The sequence below is a fragment of the Branchiostoma floridae genome, chromosome 11, assembly GCF_000003815.2.
Source record: "Branchiostoma floridae strain S238N-H82 chromosome 11, Bfl_VNyyK, whole genome shotgun sequence".
In the NCBI taxonomy this organism is placed as follows: Eukaryota; Metazoa; Chordata; class Leptocardii; order Amphioxiformes; family Branchiostomatidae; genus Branchiostoma; species Branchiostoma floridae.
In genome coordinates this window covers 1,766,358-1,787,476 of record NC_049989.1, presented here as the reverse complement: position 1 = coordinate 1,787,476, position 21,119 = coordinate 1,766,358, and the positions used below count along the sequence as shown (strand labels likewise).

The 21,119-nt window shown below is 43.3% G+C and overlaps 3 protein-coding genes across 3 annotated transcripts in view; 1 reads left to right on the top strand and 2 right to left on the bottom strand.

Moving 5' to 3' along the window:
* The window catches only part of LOC118426117 (mediator of RNA polymerase II transcription subunit 15-like), a 55,969-nt gene extending 44,215 nt beyond the window's left edge, over positions 1-11,754 (bottom strand). The window contains exons 1-2 of the mRNA XM_035835375.1: positions 11,614-11,754; positions 9,404-9,491 (exon numbers count right to left, since the gene is read on the bottom strand). Coding sequence (XP_035691268.1) covers positions 9,404-9,491; positions 11,614-11,675 — 150 coding nt within the window. The 5' untranslated portion in view covers positions 11,676-11,754. The remainder of the gene's footprint in view (positions 1-9,403; positions 9,492-11,613) is intronic.
* A 168-nt stretch (positions 11,755-11,922) lies between these two features.
* On the top strand, positions 11,923-17,398 carry LOC118426116 (3 beta-hydroxysteroid dehydrogenase/Delta 5-->4-isomerase-like). Its single transcript, XM_035835373.1, has 5 exons — positions 11,923-11,931; positions 12,856-12,919; positions 13,156-13,326; positions 14,048-14,188; positions 14,624-17,398. Exons 1-5 carry the CDS (start codon positions 11,923-11,925, stop codon positions 15,268-15,270), a joined length of 1,032 nt encoding a protein of 343 aa, XP_035691266.1. The 3' UTR covers positions 15,271-17,398.
* The window catches only part of LOC118426115, a 32,735-nt gene continuing 28,605 nt past the window's right edge, over positions 16,990-21,119 (bottom strand). The window contains exon 2 of the mRNA XM_035835372.1: positions 16,990-17,181. Within this exon, the coding sequence (XP_035691265.1) occupies positions 16,990-17,181 (192 nt within the window). The remainder of the gene's footprint in view (positions 17,182-21,119) is intronic.

Below are 21,119 nucleotides of genomic sequence, written 5' to 3'. Positions count from 1 at the left end.
TGACATGTTCACTGTGAAAGTCAAGTTCACTGTCCTCCATTTTAGCCTGGAATTCAGCTGTGAAAGGTTATTACCCACTCCCACCCACCTGGGTATAGCTGTCACTGCTGGATGCCGGGCTAAACCCCACACTGGGCTGTCTCCAGCCTTAAATTAAATGTTTCCATGATTCCAGTCATTGTTTGGGATTTGAAGCCAATGCTGTTGATTTTCGTCATTTCAAGCTGTCATTGTAAGCTTAAGAAAACACACATTTCCATCAAATTCATGTCTTGAATTTCAAATCTTTAGGACGGATGGGAAGAAATCTTTGTCCTTCCCAACAAGAAAATTCCTTCCGAAAATAATTTCATCAGGTTGGTAGATCATAGGACATAAGAGTTTTCTTTCACATAACCAGTTTTTCTCACCTGCTGACGTTTCGATTGAGAAACATCAAAACGTCAGCAGGTAAGAAAAACTGGTTGTGTGAAAGAAAATTCCCGTCCTGGAACAGATGGACAGGTCCAGGAGATAGCCCTCATCCACCACCTACACATTCCTCTTTTAGTTCATATACATGAATCCCAAACTTTTACCATCCGATATATTAAAAAAAGCCTCATTCCTCATCCTACGTGCAACAAAAGTCAAATCGGCAGGTCATTGCTTTTCTCCTCTCTCTTTTCATTCTTCCTACGTGCCTCCCAAGTCAAAGCAGTGAGGAGATGCCATTCTTCTTCCCTTTTACCTTGCGCCATAATCTTGTACCTTTGGCCTTTGAGACCGCCACAGTATGCAGGGATTTAGTGAAAAGGTTAAAGAGTGACAATCACAGAGGCATGCCAACCAGCCTTCGCCATTAGGCCCGTATTCACAGGCGGGTCCCGGGGTAAATAATTGTGCTGCCTTGCTATTCATCTTAGGCAAGCAAACTTGTCAAACTGCACTTATCGGAATATTCAAGTCAACTGCTCTGGCTCTCATCGTTAATGGTCTTTCTTCATACGTAAATGAGGAAAAAATTCTGGTAAAATAATATACAGTACTGTGTTAACGTTCTTAGTGTTGAAGCTTTTGTGGGGGTATATTATGTAATAAAACTTGTCAAACTGCACTTATTAGAATATTCAACGGTTCTTGCTCTCATCGTTAACGGCTTTTCTTCATACGTAAATAAGGAGACAACTTTTTTGAAATTCTGGTGAGCAATATACAGTACTGTTACCAGTGTTTTTTTGTGAGACTATTTAATTTGTGTAATCAAACTTGTCAAACTGCACTGATCAGAATATTCAACGGCTCTGGCTCTCAACGTAAATGGTCTTTCTTAAAACGCAAAGGAAAAGAACAACTATCTAAAAATTCTGGTGAAAAATATACAGTTACCAGTGTTGAGCTTTTGTTGGGGTATATATAATGTAATCAAACTAGTAACAATACACTTCATAATATTCAACACTGCCAACAGCTCTAGATATTGCTTAATGGTCTTCCTAATATGTAAAGAGAACAACTTTCCTTCAAATTCTGGTGAAAAATATACAGTACTGTTACCAGCATGAAGCTTTTGTGGGGGTATATAAAATTATAATGTAGTCAAACTTGTCACATTGCAGACAGTTATCAGAATATTCAACTTTTTTAAAATACTGGTGAAAAATATACAGTACTGTTACCAGCTTGAAGCTTTTGTGGGGGTATATAATGTAATCTGGCTGGCTCAGGAATTTGAGGAGGGAATTTCTACTGGACTGTGAAAGGTCTTACCCTGCCCTTTCGGCGGAAATTCCACGACGTCAACAGGGGAGACGAGAATGCAGAAATAAATTATTTTCCAATAAGTTGAAAATGTCGCATGAATATTGCAGAGTTGCCATTCTGCAGGAGAGTCAGGTGAGGCAGAAGATCAGAGGTGGTACGGAGGAGATGGAAATCAACAGGTGAGACTGATAGAGCGGCGAGGCTGGGGCATGTTAGATAATTGGTTCAGGCATTTTTCCTCAAAAATAAAGTTGTGTTCTTAACCACATATACATGTATACTATACGAACACAGGAAAACAGGAAGGGTAGCAGAAGTTGTGAAGCTGCGCTACCATTTCAATAAACTACCAACTTTCTAATTCCATGTCCTTTGAAAACCTTCGCAATTGTATTGCACAAATCAGCAGTTAACCTCATATATACTATAGAATACGAAGAACAGGAAGGCTGGGTCATATTAAATACCTGTTTCATGCAATTGTATTTGAAACAAAGTTGTTCTACCATTTTAAATTCTGCAGGAGAGTCAGGTGAAGCAGAAGATCAGAGGTGGTACGGAGGAGACGGAAATCAACAGGTGAGACTGATAGAGCGGCGAGGCTGGGGCATGTTAGATAATTGGTTCAGTCAAAAATAAAGTTGTGTTACCATTTCAAAACAACATCCAACTTTCTAAAAACTCTTATATTGGAGTCAACAGAAGTCAACAACACATACACTGTATAACATGAAGGATAACTCATGTTTGAAACCTGGTTTGTACCTTTTTAAAAAAAAAAAAAGTTGTGCCACCATTTTGCACCTGTTACCATATACTACAGAATGCAAAGAACAAGAAGGCTTGCTCATGTGAAACATCTGGTTCAAACATTTTTCTTCAAAAATAAAGTTGTGCCACCATTTTAAAACAACTCCCAACTTTCTATGTTCTTTAAAACCTTTTTGTGTACTGTTGAGAAATCAGAAGTTAACATATACTTGTTAACATATACTGTACTAAAAAAATGCCGCAAACAAGTCTTTCCCCCTCTACTGCGAAATCAATAAGTACCCAGCAAAAATGAATGAACTTACAGTAAATGCTCACCAACTCAGTTGGCACATGTAGTACATATGTATTGAAGTAGATGTGGGAACTTCTGTAATATTACTGGCCATCTTAGATTTTTATGCAGTTCGCAAAAATGAGTTTATATGAAGTGGATGACTTTTCAGCACCAAGGACAAAGCTTTTTCCATGTATAGCATTGGTCCCAAGGGGCATGTATGGGCATGACGCACCCGCTATACATGAGTCAGGGGTAAGACTAAGAGGAACCCTTTACATCCTTGGTTGAAAGTCATCCTAGGAGACGGATACTCCAAACAACAAAGCTGCATCTGCGGGGGCCGTCTTACATGTGGCATGCAGTTCTTGTCACTGTGGGACTTCGTGCGTCAGCAGACGAGTGGGTGGAGAAGGAAGTGCACATCCCTCCTTCACCTTAAAAAGTCACGTACAGGACAGGCAGATGGGTCACCGAACCCACTCCAGCTAGTGACTATCTACCTATCATTGTCTCCCGAGACAGATGGATGCCAACTGTACAGAATTGGTTTGGGATTTAACTTTTAAAGGTAACCAAGGTTGAATCTAAAGAGGGGTACCATGCCACCATACCCCTGACTATCCAATCCCTTACCCAGGGGAGCAGATTCTCTGACAATGACGGTGAGTGACTGTCTGCCTACCATTGTCTCCCGAGGCAGATGGATGCCAACTACACAATGGTTGTTTGTAAAGAGGGGTACCATACCCATGCCCCTGACTATTTACTCCCTTACCCAGGGGAGCAGAATCTCTAACAAGCCTAATATTCAGATTGACCAGGGATGCTACTGGGTCACATGTGGCCCCTATCTGATATCCCCCCTTCATATGACTTAGAATATCCCATTCTAACTTAGAATTTTCAAAAACTCCAAACATTGGAAGAAGGGGAAGTCCACCATTACCCTACTCCATCCCTCCATTCATATGCACCCCATTGTGATTTTTTGTAGAATTCATAATGAATTGGAAGGATTTTCAGCACCGGGGACAGGGCATGCATATGGTGCTGTGATTGAACATTTACCATATGACAGCCATTTTGTCCTTGAAGTTGACACACAATGTACATCATTACAACATAAATATTTCAATACCCACATATCATATATCATTAGCTACTTAGTCATGACATCATATACATGTATTGCCTGTTGTTGCATCATGAGATTCAAAATGAAAGGTAGACATTATATTAGGTACATTTTCATTTCAAGAACTGCTGCTTGACCAAACAACAAGAACCTGCAACCCTGTTTAGTTATGTTTCCAAAGGTAAACATTCTGTTTTTGCTGGCCTACTGGCCTGAGTTCTTTTTCTTTCTTTCGTTGTTAGCCAATCAAAACTCAGCACAGCTGATGACGTTGAAAGCTTAAACATTATACCTTAGACAATCGCCATGAATGATGTAGTGTAGGTAGAAGTAGCTCAGTCTACAGTACAAGTTACAACCATCTATGACGCTGAAAGACGAAGGTTTGTGTTCCTCGTCGGATGTTTCTTTTTTTTTTGTTCCTTTTTAGACATACACCTTATATATACAATGCTTTCATCTTGCGAACAGGACATTGCACCTTTGACAACTGGCTTTTATATTATTTCTAATTAGGATATTAAGTCTTATTCTATACACCTATTTTGTACTTTGTGTAATAGTTGTTGCCATACATTGTGCCATGTACAATTGTCATGCAATAAAGTTCTATATTATATAATTTCTTTCCTGATGATTTTTATTTTTTCTCCCCTTTGGAAACATTTGCATATCCAGTTAACTCCATCACTAACAGTAATCAGTAATGACGAATTAAAGCTCTTCCACTTTGAACAGGAGACCACCAAAGCATGTGGATCTAAGGCAAACAGGCATGATGATTATCAGCGTGGAAACCTACCATATTTGGTTAGGTTTAACTTCAAACTCCGTCCTTGAAGGATTAGCCTGCAAGGTTTTACCCTGTAACCTTTGTTTTTCCCACATCACACGTTTCCCACAGAAGAAGGCACAGGTGCAGGAGAAAGAAGAAAGAAAGAGAAAGACTAGTAAAGATTTACCACCGAACTCAAACTGCCATCAAAACATATAGAGTCAGATCTACACATCAATAGGACACAAGCCTCTTTGATTGAAGTAGTAATAATGTTTGTATCGTGGGCTCAAGTGTTTGATACCCTTCCTACCACAAATATCAAGTCCAATTAATTGCAATATCGGTATCTATTTTTCATTTATGACCAGGTACAAAGTCCCTGACTGAGACAGCTAGATGCCACTGAAAAATAGCCACACAAAGAAATACTGACAAAGGCCAACAACAACCTGGAGGCCAAAACATGGCTGCAGCCATCCAATGCTAAATGTGCAAATTATGCCAATGTCTCCAATACAGAGTTGGCAATCATCAACAAGACGACAGACCACTACCAAGCATGACTGTCAGAGTCCTCCCCAGAGGATGGAATAACGGAGGCCCTCCACTATACTCCTAGCCCAGCATCACTATACTCATTTTGAAATTCAGTGTGTTTCTTCCCTATTTTCTTGGCTAGTTTTGCTAATTAGATTTTTGTGCCAAGTGGCATCATTTTTCCAGTTGGCATTGTCTACAAAAACTTGTGAATTGGTGATGATCAAAACCGTAGTCATTTTGCCACTTCACAACAAAGGAATCACTATAACATATTATACTTGTAGTATTTGACACCCTCTGTCATTACAAAATGAACCCATTTCATGAAAGCGCAGCGCATTGGTCCAGGTTATTTTTGCCAGCCCCTCCACTATGCTAAAAATTTCTGGAGAGAACCCTGCATGTACTGTTTACTCCTTTGTTATATACCTCCCTCTTTGTAGTGCTCATTCCGTGGCAATCCATGGCTATATTATACACAGAAGCACCACCTTACAATCTGCTGTAAAAATGCATGAGTCCAAACCAGGTATGTGCAACTTCATCACTATCAATACATGCAGTGTTCTCGCCAGGCCTTTTCAGCATAGCGGGCCGATACGCTGTGGGCTGGAAAAATGACGCTGTAAAAAACCCGCTACGCTGCTTTTTCATCCAGCGTAGCGGCAAAAAAATGGGGAATAAAAGAAAAAGATCGTAGTAAAAATACATAGGCACGTGCCAAGCACGCGCCTTCGCTGTTTTAGGAAGTTATCAGCTCGAAGTGAGGTGTTTTACAGCACCGGCCCGCCGTACCGCGTTTCGCAGCCCCTCCCACCCTTGCGTTCCCGCGCGCGGAAATGTAAACACAGACGCGAGAGGGCCTTGTCCGCACGTGATTAGCGGGGTGGGATCTCTCCCCGGAACAGCCGGAACAGCGGCGTTGATAAACAGAGGCTGTTACTAGCAGTTGCGTCTTTCTTTTTCAGTACGGAAAATAGAATCAATTATTTCTGACACATTTCTAGAGCAAGAACGGGTCGCGTTCCAAAGTTTCCTGTTCTAAATTTTGCGTGTGCCGCCCTGCGTTCGTGCCAAAAAAATAAAATAAAATGAGTAGCGCGTGTGCTGCGAGTGATCAGTGGGGTGGGATCCCTCCCCGGCCGGAACAGCCAGTTCCCGGGGAATGCCCTTATTTGGGGAGCTGGGTTGACCAACATAGGCTGTTACTCAACTTACTGATAGTTGCGTAATTTTTATTTCAGCGCTGGAAATAGAATCAATTCTTTCCGACATAATTCTGGAGCAAGAGCGGGTCGCTTTCCCAAAATTCCTGTTCTAAATTTGAAGCTCTTTGTATCGGCATTCGTAAGATACAAACCATCGTAAGTTTGTATGTAAAACCTGGGCGTTTAATAGTTTCGCCGACAAGCCTCCCTTTGTGGCCCCGCCCACAAACCGCCAGGGCAGTATCGGCGCCTTTCCGATTTGATCAAAGGGCCGCCGGCTATCAATCAAACGCGGCTGTTGTTTACAGTTTCAGTCATGTGCCGTGTGCAAGTTTACAGCGAACTTCAACGTAATATTACATTCCTTGGACTTTCTTTCCCACAGCGGTGCTTCTACAAAATATTTATTAGATTGTAACACGGAGTCCCACATGTTTTAAAGAATGGAATCTGACGCGGAACAGCGGTTTTTACCGGGTATTTTCTTGAAACATGTCCGTGGGAATATCGTCTAAACTCTAACGGCGAGGCGGCGACGCAGGGAGACCGTCAACAAAAGTTGCACGGCTGCTAACAGCGATACTAGCGCTATAAACAAGCGCTTCAACTTCGGATGGCAACCAGGACAATATTTTTAAGTACTGTTGAGCTGAGTAAAGTTTGTTGTTTATGACCGTATGAGTTTTTAGTTGTCTGTGAAGCTTTGACCCGAAATATTGTTACGTCAAACTGCTGACGAGAAGTTAAGTGACTGCTGCGATTATCGTAGATATGGCCCCAAAAAAATGATTATAAACAAGCGCTTCAACTTCGGATGGCAACCAGGACAATATTTTTAAGTACTGTTGAGCTGAGTAAAGTTTGTTGTTTATGACCGTATGAGTTTTTAGTTGTCTGTGAAGCTTTGACCCGAAATATTGTTACGTCAAACTGCTGACGAGAAGTTAAGTGACTGCTGCGATTATCGTAGATATGGCCCTAAAAAATGATGAAATAAGCCTTCTCAATAGCCTAAAATGCAAGAGCTTCCGGGGGGCTTCGCCCCCCTGGGTCCCCCCACCGGGGCTCTGCCCCTGGACCCCGCCGGGGGCCTTCGGCGGCCGCCGGACCCCTGCCCGACGCTGTGAAAAATTCCTGGCGAGAACACTGACATACATTGACTTCAGTAACGCCTTTTCCCTGCATTCGAAATTGTAACTGCAGAGTTGTTGTACAGACATACACTAAATGTGCATGCATGTACACGTTTTTTCAAAATTACAAGAACTGACATGAAAAGTATCCACATATTCATTCATATCAAGCATATGCAGACTTTTGTACTTGATTTGCATGGTGCGACTTATTTTCAAACTCAGGTAGCTCAGTACGCAACCTAAACACCCCACCTACTCTATGTACATAAACTTTTGTATTTATTGCTGTGTAGTTACATGTCACTGGAAGAAAAGATAACTTAGATTAGTTAGAAGTGTGGCAACCTGAAATGTTGATGGCAGTGTTTCCGCCAGACCTCAGCTGGGAGGCCGTCCACCTTGGGGCGCGAAAATTAAATTTAATTGCAAAACTGCGAACATTAAATTTAATTGTAAAACCGCGAAATTTAAATTTAATTGTAAAATCGCGAAAATTAAAGTTAATGGTTAACTGTCGCAAGAAAAAACAAAACAACTAATGTCCGATTAAGTTCAGTGCCGAAGTGTTATGATCTGTGCCGCGTACCGGTATGCCGCACCGAACGGGTACTACGACTTGTAAAAAGTTCTAGAAACGGTTCTTGGACTTTCAAAAAAGAAATAGCATTTGTATATATTCTCTTTTATGTTGTAGTATACTTATAAATCATCTAAAACCTTCCATAGATCGAGAAATTTGCGTTCAGAAATGACGAAAAACATCGTCTATCGGCGACAGTGAGCGTAATCGCGGCCGAAATCCCGCAATCCCACGTGGTGACTTCTCGCGAGATCTGGAAAACTAGTGACGTCACGGGAAACTAGCGCTGTGATTGGCTAGGATACACAACAGCTACTGACCGCCATTTTTGATGCGTATTTATCCCGAAAATTTCTGCCGTTTTCGGAGATTTTGCGGGCTCAAAACTCATATAAAAAGGAACCAAAGTTATACTTGATGTTTTTTACGTCCATCACCTCTTATATGAACCCTTTCTTTTTCCGCTGTGTTGCCGATAACGAACTTGAAAGAGGTCGGGAATTTCCCGTGCCGAGCACCCCGGTGGGCACATGTTTCTGTTCATTGTGTTTTGTTTTGTTTACGATGATTGATGATGAAAACAGAGACTAAAGTTTTTAATATCTAGACAAAGTTAGTGTGTTTTCTTATTAAGTTTTTTCTCCCAATAACAACTATTAGTTTGTAGAGTAATAGCGAGATCGACCTACCGCCAAGTTTTCGAAATGTGGCAGGGAAAATTCGCATAACTGAGACCTTGAAAAACGGGTTTTAATGAGATTATCGTATGCGAAAGGCCGGCCGCCGACACACATTGTCAACAATCATAACAATAGCAAAACAAACAGTAAGCGGCTTTCTGACTGTGGACGGCGTCCCCAAGCGTCTAGCTTCAATACAAAACACAAAACTGCGGTTTACATTTATCGACTTTGTTAAAGTTTGTACAGATTTCTCGGCAAAATGTGGGTCGCATTTTTTTTATGAGGACGGCCTCTGTTTGCGTTCAAGCCGTCCAAAACGAAATGAGACCGTCAATGGACGGGTGGACGCCCCTCTGGCGGAAACACTGGTTGATGGCACAACCTCGCTTTTGACTCAGGTTGCTGCCTGGGCAACCTGGCTGAAAAAAGTATTTTGGGCACTACATTAACATGCACACACACACACACACACACACACCTACACGCCTACACACCTCCACACACACACAGACCCATGCACACCTCCACACACACAGGTATCCTACTGACCCTGCTCTTTGCCTTCTGGAACACGTGGTTCTCCATCTCCATGCTGCTCTTGGAGGTCGGGTTTCCTGCCGCACGGACCGCATCATCGCTGGAAAATATTTGTAAAAAAAGTGTTGTAAAATGACAGCAACATGTCAGCCTTTTAAGTTATGGTAAGTCAAGTGAGGGATTTCACTTAGGCGTGATCTGATCAGGGCTCTAGCCGGCGTCCGTTTTTCCGTCAATTGGTGGAAATTTGCTGCGTCTGACGGAAAAATTTTAAAACCAATCCGTCAAACTTGACGGACAAAAATCCTTGGTGGAAGCTACATGCGGCTTGGGGACGCCGTCCACGGCCGCAAACTGTTTGTTTTGCTATTGTTATGATTGTTGATAATGTGTGTCGGTGTCCTTTTGCATATGATCATCTCATTAAAAACCCGTCTTTCAAGATCTCAGTTCAGTCTCTCTAACTCCTGGAATACTGTTTTCGCGACAATGGGAATTGGCTGACGGAAAATGATTTCGAGCTGGCTAGAGCCCTGGATCTGGCGCTGGCATGATGATAATGACGTTGCTTACCTTGTTGTGCCTAGTGGCACCCAGCAAGCATCCTTGCTGTTTAAATTTCAGTAGTAGGGTATTTTTTTTTAACTCCGGTAACCCCGGTTAAAAAAATCAAAGGAAATGGAACTAACGGCACAGAATTGAGGTCTGCGTCATTTGCCGGCCATTATGACACGATGTACATTTACATTTGTACTTCTTGCATTTTCAAAGAACACTGCTAGATGGCTCTAGTACAGGGCTCTAGCCAGCGTCAGTTTTTCCGTCAATTGACGGAAATTTGCTGCGTCTGACGGAAAAGTTTTAAAACCAATCCGTCAACCTTGACGGACAAAAATCCTTGGTGGAAGCTACAGGCGGCTTGGGGACGCCGTCCACGGCCATAAAAGCCACACGTTTGTTTTGCTATTGTTATTATTGTTGACAATGTGTGTCAGCGCCCTTTCGCATACGATAATCGCATTAAACCCCTTTTTCAAGGTCTCAGTTCAGTCCTTCTAATTAATTTTCGCGGTTTTCACGACGATTGTAATTAGCTGATGGAAAAAAATTTCGAGCTGGCTAAAGCCCTGCCTCCTAGACATCATATTCATATCCCACCTTTTGTTTGTATTGCATACCTGGTAAATTGCCCCATGGCTACTCGCCTAGTGTTTCAAAACTACCAAACTCATACCACTGTGAACATCTAAAGATTTACAGTAAGTTGTTACATATGACGTCCTTGGAGGAATCTTCTTCTCTGTCTCGGTCTGGCTTCACAGACGAAGGAATAACTTCACAGACGAAGGAATTGTGGGACCGCGCGGCGCAATCGGCAGCACGTTTGACTCAAGTCCAGAAGGTCCTGAGTTCAAACCCCGCCGTGTCACCGATCTTGTGCCCTTGGGAAAGGCACTTTACACGACTTTCCTATATAGGCTTACAAAAGTCTTCAGCAAATTGAAATTGGTAGCCTCAAAAACGAAAGATAACAAAAAAATGGAAGTATAACATACTCATCACACATGACAGTGACAAGCATCATTTTCATGTACCAATCTCGACTAATTCCTCATCATAATTCATTGCAAAAAGATAGTTTAATTCATTGCAAACATTACATATGATATTGAGTATGCAACCTTCTTAGTCCTCCTTTAAAAGAAGTGTAAGATTTTCCAGGAAGCTCATCTGTGTTCGTATCAATCATACTATTCATAGTACAATGCTAAACTTTCTTCCAACGCAAAGGTACACACACAGCAAATAATAATTATTTTTCACCGACTACTGTTGCCAAAAATATTTGGATGTCATAAATTTTTAGTTAGCCTTGAGTCTTGACCACATATAACTGAAGAAGAGATAATCTGGTGCTCGTTATCTGTTTGAACGTGACAAGAACAGAAGCCACTACCCTTGACCACAACCTGCATCATATTTAGGCTGATATTTGGCACAAATAACGTACACGTGTTGTTTACGAATAGCGATACCCGCATAATTTATTGTTTACAACTTGCAGTGCAGTGACGTCTTGTCACATATTTTCGAAAACTTCATTGGGTTGGATCCTTCCAATTGTGATATCATAAAGTAACATATTCAGTCAGAACTTTTATACGATAATAGTGTATCTCCTAGATATATTAATGATCATGCTAATTAGACAGAATACTTACATTTGAGCCATAACTTTCTGTCGGAACGCGGGACTTCGCCAATCGGCATTATTGTCCGCCATGATTGCTGTTTTTCCTTAGCGCGCAGGTCGAAAACGTTTTGTGCTGACGCCGTAAGTACGACAATTCAATGTTTTACGACAGAAAGCCGGCGCACGGCATTGAATGTCTGAAGCAATATCTCAACATTTAGAAGACGGCCTTGGCGGAGTAAAGTTTGCCAAATAAGGTTAAACTATGCGATAAGAAATATTCAAGGATGAAAATCACGTCAGACGAAGATTGTGTCAAGGATTTCCTTGAAAAGTGATGACGAATGTAAGATTACGAAAGTCCCCACTCACAGACTGTAATGCAGCCAGTCAAGCGCGTATTGCATTTCATTTTCAGACGGCGAAGTTTAACAGCTTTGACCGTTATTGTTCTTCACCTTTACGAACGATTTTCTGGAGCAAACTTGAACAACAGGTGTTAGAGACAACCGTCAGGCCTCAGGCAATCTTCGGACAGCTTATCTTTGGTATGTATTAAGGTTTTCACTACTTTAAGGTAACACGGCGGTCTTGTGATGAACAACGTCCTTGGTTGAGACACAGTACTGTTAAGTTTGAGAACAATTTTTGTGCGTTGAAATTGTAATGATCATTGTATTGTTATAATATGGTGGGAAGTCTAAGGAATAGATAACGAAAAGAACTCTTGGGAGGTCAACATCAACTTTGATAGGACCGGGCGAGTGAAGCACTTTTTTATTTGGTCACTTTTACTGCAATACGCTTTAGCCGCTCCTTCCAAGACTTTCATGTCGCGACCGGCGATTTTTATCTTCTTCGTGGAGGTCCCACTGTATTAGAGAACAATCTGAAAATTAAAATCAGCGTTCCCGCTCCAAAACTAAACGCCGCTCCTACAACGTCTACAAAGGTAATCTCCAAGCAGATCATACGGTAGTATCAAAAGCTGCCAGAGGAGTGAAGCCGGTCTGTGTTTGTGCGAATGAAGCCGGACTGTGTTTGGCTCCCAATGGCTGATGACTCCCTTTGGCCAGCTGTACTCCTTAGCCAGCTTTGATACTATCTTATGCCACTAGTAAATCTGCATGGAGATTACTACGAAGGTGCTTAACGAGGTTTCCCAATTTCTTCAATACACAGAAGAGAAATTCAATGGCAGCCCGCGGTCAAGTGTACCTAGTCACCGGCGGGAGAGGGTTCCTCGGGAGTCGCATTGTCCAGATGCTAGCGGAGAAAGAAGAGGACGTGTCGGAAATACGATGTGTCGAAGACAAACGCAGTCAACCTCTTGGGTAATTTTTAAAAAATCTTATTTCATTTTTGAAAATCATTTGGTATCATCACATTAGTGGAAGGATTGACATAACAGGTGGCTATCACCTTTTTAAGATGTTAACCCGAAGCCTCGACTACTAAACAGGAAGGTCGCAGTCGGTCATCGAAATGTCAGCTCCGTAGACATGTGGTTGTGGATAAACAACTTTGTTCTGCAAGAAGATTGAAAGCTCGCACTGTCCCCCAATCGTAGATCAAGAAAGAAGCCCTGTAACTCCCATCGTCAACATTGTTGGTGACGTCAGGGACGAGCAGGCCCTGTCGGAGGCATGCAGGGGCGTTGACGTCATCATCCACACAGCAGCTGTCATCGACGTCACAGGGCGTGTCCCCGATCAGGTCATGTGGGACGTCAACGTAAAAGGTAAATAAAGCTAAGGGCACAACCCGCTGTACGTGCAAATAAGTGCTGTTTACGTGCCAAAACGTGGGCAATCTTTTTGGATCCGTAAGTGGTAAGTACCGCCTCAGGACGAACTCTTAGAAAATCCGACGGATTTTGGAGCACGCAGACACGCCGTAGAACTTTACGCGCAGGCAAAACTTGTGTGTCATTTGGCTGCGGATTCGCCCCCCGTACGTGCCAGTACGGGCGACGTGCCTGCCCTGTACAGCCTGAACGTTTTTAGAAATATGTGGCGGACGTGGCCTTAAAAAAGAAAACGTACGGACAAATTGGACGTACGGCGGGCTGTGCCCTTAGCTTTAGGAAGTTAAGATGTTGCCAAGATCGACTAAGGCTTAGGTCCCAATTGGAAAAAGGCATATAATTTTTGGCTCTTTTAGGCGTGCCCCTCACGCGATCCAGAGGGACACCTTCCAGCGGTTCCCGGGGTATTTTTGGACCCGGCCGGGCTCCGGGACGGACTTAAAATCAACCCAGGACCCGGTAACGAATAGACACCGTGACCGTCACCTATACCTATAGTGAACACCGAGAGGTAGAGAAAATATGCATAACATACGTGGCAAAAGTAATTTCCAGTATCGACATGTAGCAGAATTCGTTTTCAATATCACTGCCACTTTAGTCCAATTCTACAACTTCAACCTTCCTCTTATTATGACATGCCTTCTTCCCTCAGGAACTGAAACATTGCTGCGATGCTGTGAGAAAGTGGGCGTGCCTTTCCTGGTCTTCACCAGCAGCGTCGAAGTCTGTGGACCCAACAGTAGCGGTGACCCGGTCAGGGATGGAACCGAGGACACTCCGTACAACCACACAGGTACTAGGTACATTAATGATGATCTCTATTTGTATGTTTCTGTCTCATGAATTACTCAAGGTACCAGTTACTCAAGCAAATGAATAGATTTGAAATGCTTGCGTTGCTTGAGTATCTGTTGCCTTGCGTATCGTCATTTACCTGGAAGTGTATCCTTCATCGAAGTAATCATGACATTTCTTAGAGACATAACGTTACATCTATAAGACCAGTTTGAGGGAGTATACGCAGGGCTCTGGCCAGCGCCCGTCATGCATTCCGTCATTTGACATGTACAGTTTTGCTGCGAGTGACGAAAAAATGTTACATCCATTCCGATGTATCGTGGGGCACTTTGTCCTGTATCGTGTAGAAGTAAAAGTACAATGGGTCTTTCACTCATTAGTTTCATTCATAAACCTTTAATATATAGAGTATCTCTGTTTCCTGTTGTAGGTCACCGTTTCACCTACAGCCGTACAAAGGCCGAGGGAGAGACGCTGGTCCTCTCTCACAACGGTCTGGTCCTGTCGTCAGGCGTCACTCTGCACACATGCGTCCTCAGGCCCATGTATATCTACGGGGAGGGCGGACCGGTGGGAGTGTTCCCAGACTGGCGGTACGCTGACAGCCACGACGGGAAGCTTCCTCGCATTTCGGCCAGGGGACCGAAGGTCCGACCGGTGTACGTTGGCAACGTGGCCTGGGCCCACGTCCTGGCCGCCCGAGAGATCCGACGCCGGCCCGACGCGGTCGGAGGGCAGACATACTTCGTCAGCGACGACACGCCCGTCAACGACTACTCCTCCTTCCATGCCGAGCTGCTCTCTCCTATGGGGTACACCATTGACGACAATACCCTGATCCCCTTACGTGTATGGTACGCAATGGCTTTCGTGCTAGAAATGATGCAGTGGCTATTGAAGCCAGTTTTAGCGTTCCGTCCGCCTATAACTCGGGGCATACTGCAGCTGTATAACACTGCGTTTTACTTCAGATACGACAAGGCGCGAAAGGACCTTGGATACCAGCCACTGTTCGACTGGGAAGAAGCGAAGGAAAGAACAACTAGATGGTTAAGAAACTACGAGAAAGAATGGTGAACTATGATCTTGCTCTTGCTTCCTTTTGATTTCAGAACGCTATATGAAAATGTATGTTCGGACCATGTTGTTGACGAAAAGAAAGTGACAGTCCCGCGCCTTAAGAGGACCTTATTTTAATACATTTCCTTAAACCTTTCACATTTTTAAATTGCTGATATCACACCACAATAGGATAACACAATTAACACGATGATAATCATGTTTCCAAAAAATAACTTTGAATTTTTAGATTTAACATTTTCACATAATCAACAGGCATTTAACAATGCGCGACGTTACAATTGATGTCAGGGAGTCGATACAAATGATTGACCAATACGCAATACATTGCATGTAAAAGAGTGAATGTACTAATGTATATACATTTTTTGTATATATACATGTACATGTCGGTACGAGTATCTTATGCTTGGATATCCGGATGTAGGGTACCAATCGGCAATTACTATTCTTATACAAAGTTATAGCCCGCAGATTTCAGACAGGAAACTATAAACAATGGGCGTTTTGGTGTACAATTTTAGAAGTTAACGACATATTTTCCCACATTTAGTACATTTGTATCTGTAACGTAACGGTGGGTAACAAAATCCCAAAGTCGTGTGAAAATGAATGAGCGAACTGATGTGATAAATAAAATCTACTTACATACTGTCAACATACTGATACAGGAGCGTCATCTTGCATGCGGACAATATTATTATTACCATTATTCCAGTCAGAAAGAATCCGGAGCTAGAATTAGATCATACAAATCTTGTGAACCTTCATGGATAGCTGTGTTGACTGTTGTAGGCTTTTCTTGCTTACAATCGCCACGGCTAGGATTATGAAATGATTCCTGTATTCATCCATTGTCCACATATGGCAAAAGTACCTGTCCTTGGTGCTGAACAGAAATCCCAACTTGTATGAAAGAGGGAAAATAGTTCTCATTAAAGACATGTAGTAGAACAATATCAGTGTATGTCTACTTATCTACAAACGTTCATTTTAGGTCAATTTGGTCGACCTTTGTTCTCATTGCGATCGATGTTAAAAGGTTCTGTTATCAAACCAACGAAAAAAGGTCGTAAATTGAATCATTGTATGTCACAGTTCAGGGCCCTAGCCAGCGTTCGTTTTTCCGTCAATTGACGGAAATTTACTGCGTGTGACGGAAAAAATTTAAAACGGTTAACCAATCCGTCAAATTTGACGGACAAAAATCTGATAAATGCTCCTTGGTGGAAGCTACAGGCTGCTTGGAGACGCCGTCCACGGCCGTAAAAGCCACACACTGTTTGTTTTGCTATTGTTATGATTGTTGATAATGTGTGTCGGTGCCCTTTCGCATACGATAATCTCATTAAAACCCGTTTTTCAAGGTCTCAGTTCAGTCTCTATAACTCCTGGAATAGTGTTTTCGCGACAATGGGAATTGGCTGACGGAAAAAAATGTCAAGCTGGCTAGAGCCCTGATGTCACTGGCAGTGAAGTAATCACGAACTGTTAGATCTACTTTCTATACAACCAATGTGAAGGAGATATAAACCGGGTATATCTATCATTCATATACATGGTAGGATTGCTAATAGAGCAATCGTGTGGAATTTCTCTGTAGGAAGTGACCTTCGACCTCACTGAGCGACATCCGCCGTCTGAGTCACGGCAGGGCTCGCCTCTCGCTTATCTTTTCGTTCAAAATTTCTGAATTTTAGCTCTGATCAAGAGCTTCTACCCAGTGCACAGCGTGTCTGAACTACTGAGGCACACGATTCCGCCAGTAGACGATGCGGGACCGCTGGATTGCTCACGGAATCGGCCGATAAAGTGCGTCACCACGACGGGCGAGCTGTCCGAACACCACGCCATGGCCAGCGTGCCATCAAGCCACTTTCGACAGCCAGTAACTCGCTCTTCCTGAGGCTACGAAACATCAAGTCACTGAAACTCTGTCCCAGACAACCTTGCAGATGCTACGAAGGACTTGCCCTCTCTCATCGGGGACGTACAGTCCTATTGGAGACCAAACGTCGACCGCCCCCCACCCCAACAGTTCCACCGAATCTTCTCGAATTCTCGCGCCCTTCCCGTTCTCGCGAGACGTCCGTGATTTCCCGTGACAATCATGGTTCCATCAGCGGCGCGGCAGCAGCACGTCACCGGAACGTACTGCGCCTGCGCGAAAAGTATAGACATGCTAAACCCCCGGTTTACTAAAGGGCCGCGTTTAAGAAAGTACGTGCGTATATAAGGGTAAAACTCCGTGTACGTTTTACACGAAACCATGTCTCTAACATATACTGTGCAACAAGCGGGATTTTAATGCAACGTTGACCAAACCAAGCCCCAAACTACCAGGGTTTGCGCAGGCGCAGTACGTTCCGGTGACGTGCTCGCGGCAGCTACGTACACGAGTGGCACTTCCTTCTCTGCGTTACTTCTGTTCACCATCGACAACACAAGGAAACCAGCTCCAGCGGCGTGCTGAGGACCCTCAGGACCCCTCACTTCACAGTACTAAGTTAGGCTCACCGCGCCGACGCACCTGTTTACGGCCCGAGTCTACGCTGTTCGACAGTGCCCAGCGGCGTTCTGCAGGCGGATCTTCACAAGTCCTGGACTGTTTCTTTGACACTTGAACTGGAATTTTATATTCTCTCTAATTTATTACATGTACAATAACAATACCACCCTTCTTCACACATTTTCCGCTACGCGGTTTGGGGCCACCTCACTACGCTCGGCTTGGCCGTTGATGTCTTTGCACCACCAGTAAGCCTCTCATCGAGCAGAATAAAGACATCATATGCCCCAAACCGCGTAGCTGTCTCCCTGTGTCATCTCGAAGTACGTAAGAGTAATTATGGTAGGATTGCTAATAGAGCAATCGTGTGGAATTTCTCTGTAGGAAGTGACCTTCGACCTCACTGAGCGACATCCGCCGTCTGAGTCACGGCAGGGCTCGCCTCTCGCTTACCCACCATCCCACCCTTGTCGCATTGAAGTTTCCTTTCACAGAATTTAAACCGTACCACTACATGTGTATGTACATTCACTGCATTGTTTGTTGTTATAGCCAAGATCCTGGTCTTAGACCCTACATTGTTTGTTGTAATCGGCAAGACCTTGGTCTTAGGCCGTTGATGTCTTTGCACCACCTGCAAGCCTCTCATCGAGCAGAATAAAGACATCATATATGCCCCAAACCGCGTAGCTGTCTCCCTGTGTCATCTCGAAGTACGTAAGAGTAATTAAAATGAAATGAAGTATATTTCATCTACAGGTACAAAATTGATGGATTTAAAGTATGAGATATCATAATGCGCTGCCATGTGCAAAAAAATGGCAAGCCGCCTGCGTGGCAGCGCCGTATTGGATGTGTGTGGCGCTTGACTTTGCTGCGCTCGACAGGACGCTCTCTGAGCCTAGCAGTGGAGAACATCAGGGGCTGCAGCTACGCTTTTCACCCAACCTTTCGGCAATCACAGGGGGTTGACTCGGGGAGGAGGTAGACTCTCGACCGAGCGCGAGGCGTCGGGAGAGCCGGTGGAAGAGATGCGGATGTGGCGGTGGCAACACGGAACCAGCCAGATCAGCCGAAACACACTAGGGGGCGATCTATGGACGGGGTGATGCCAAACCGGAAACAGCAACTACTGTACACATCCGAGAGACCACAGGTGTGTACGTAGGTTATATAGGGCCAATTTTCTGGGTAATCGTTATTTGTGGTCACCCCTGGCTATATTTTCCCCTACCATCCATACACTTAAATCAATGGATTTAGCGTTTAATACAGCTCGTGTTGTGAAATATAGCTTTGTACTGAATTACCTGCAGAAATTTCGCACACACGCGTACCTGTGAATGAGAAATTTGACATATCTTGCAAGATTGTCTGCAGAGGCGAAGTAGGTGCGGCGCGCAAAGTGAGCCGGGATTTGTTTTGATCGTCCCGACCACTTCATTGTTTGCTGGAGGGACGATACAACTTATATCCCAGTAAAAACATCTCGAAAAAATTTCATCTGAATAGTATATTTCATAGCTATAATGTTGAGATGATTTTGTTAATTACCAAAGATATAAAGATTCCTAGGCAATGCTGTTCAGCTTTTGTAAAATTCCGATTCTTCACTGAAATGGCGCGGTCCGTCCGATATGAATGCGCGCGACCAAGCGAAGCGGTTTCTCGCCTTTTTAAAGTCAAATTATGGTTTAGACGATGGTCAAGCCTGCAACCAGTAATGCAGGAGATAAACATTTTTTTCTAGTGTATACCAGAGAAAACAGTTTGCAGCTTGCATACATTTTGCAAATTCGCAGGGATTTGTTTATCGTGTACCAGTTTAAACTTTGACCTCAGGCCCCTGTCGTCTGCTATGCCCGCGTATATATGGCAAGAAATCGGACATAGAAAAACATGACCCATTTCAGAACTTTACAAATAACTTTACACTGAAGAATACAGCACCCAAGGGAATTCAATCTTTAGGCAAGACTAATAATGAAAGGTTATGTAACCTCCTTTTCTTATGCTGTCCTAGACATGGTTGTCTTTATACCAAATCTTACATATCTTATCTTTCAGGCACGGGTCATCTATATACCACAATTTGCGTTCAACAACGGAGAAATGCTCCGAGAAAAAGACATTAGTTACATCTTGCAGACACAGGGCCAGGCTCTCCCATTAAACAGAGGTCCTGAGAAAAGAAATATTTCCAAACCTTACACTTTACACTTCACAGACGCTTTTATCATAAGCACACAGGCCAAGCGAAAAAAAAGAGGCTTATTTCCAAATCTTACACTTTACACTTTACACGGACACGGCTCATTAACCGCATTACAGGCTGAGAAAAAAATGGAGGCCTTTCCTAATCTTACACTTTACACTTTACAGACACGGCTATCTTAGCACACAGGCCCTGAAAAAATTCGAGGCTCTTTTTCCAAAGCTTACATTTACACTTTACAGACACGGCTAATTGACAATGACCCACCACTCTCAGCGAAAAAAACGGGGCTTTTTCCAAATCTTACACTTTACACTTTACAGACACGGCTATCTCAGCACACAGTCCCTGAGAAAAAACCGAGGCTGTTTTTCCAAATCTTACACTTTACACTTTACAGACATGGCATCATCTTAGCACACAGGCCCTGAGAAAATTCGAGGCTGTTTTTGGAAAGCTTACATTTGCACTTTACAGACACGGCTCATTGACAATGACCCACCACTCTCAGTGAAAAAAAGGGGCTTTTTCCTAATCTTACACTTTACACTTTACAGACACGGCATCATCTTAGCACACAGGCCCTGAAAAATTCGAGGCTGTTTTTGGAAAGCTTACATTTACACTTTACAGACACGGCTCATTGACAATGACCCACCACTCTCAGTGAAAAAACGGGGCTTTTTCCTAATCTTACACTTTACACTTTACAGACACGGCATCATCTTAGCACACAGGCCCTGAAAAATTCGAGGCTGTTTTTGGAAAGCTTACATTTACACTTTACAGACACGGCTCATTGACAATGACCCACCACTCTCAGTGGAAAAAACGGGGCTTTTTCCTAATCTTACACTTTACACTTTACAGACACGGCATCAGCTTAGCACACAGGCCCTGAAAAAATTCGAGGCTGTTTTTGGAAAGCTTACATTTACACTTTACAGGCACGGCTCATTGACAATGACCCACCACTCTCAGTGAAAAAACGGGGCTTTTTCCTAATCTTACACTTTACACTTTACAGACACAGCATCATCTTAGCACACAGGCCCTGAAAAATTCGAGGCTGTTTTTGGAAAGCTTACATTTACACTTTACAGACACGGCTCATTGACAATG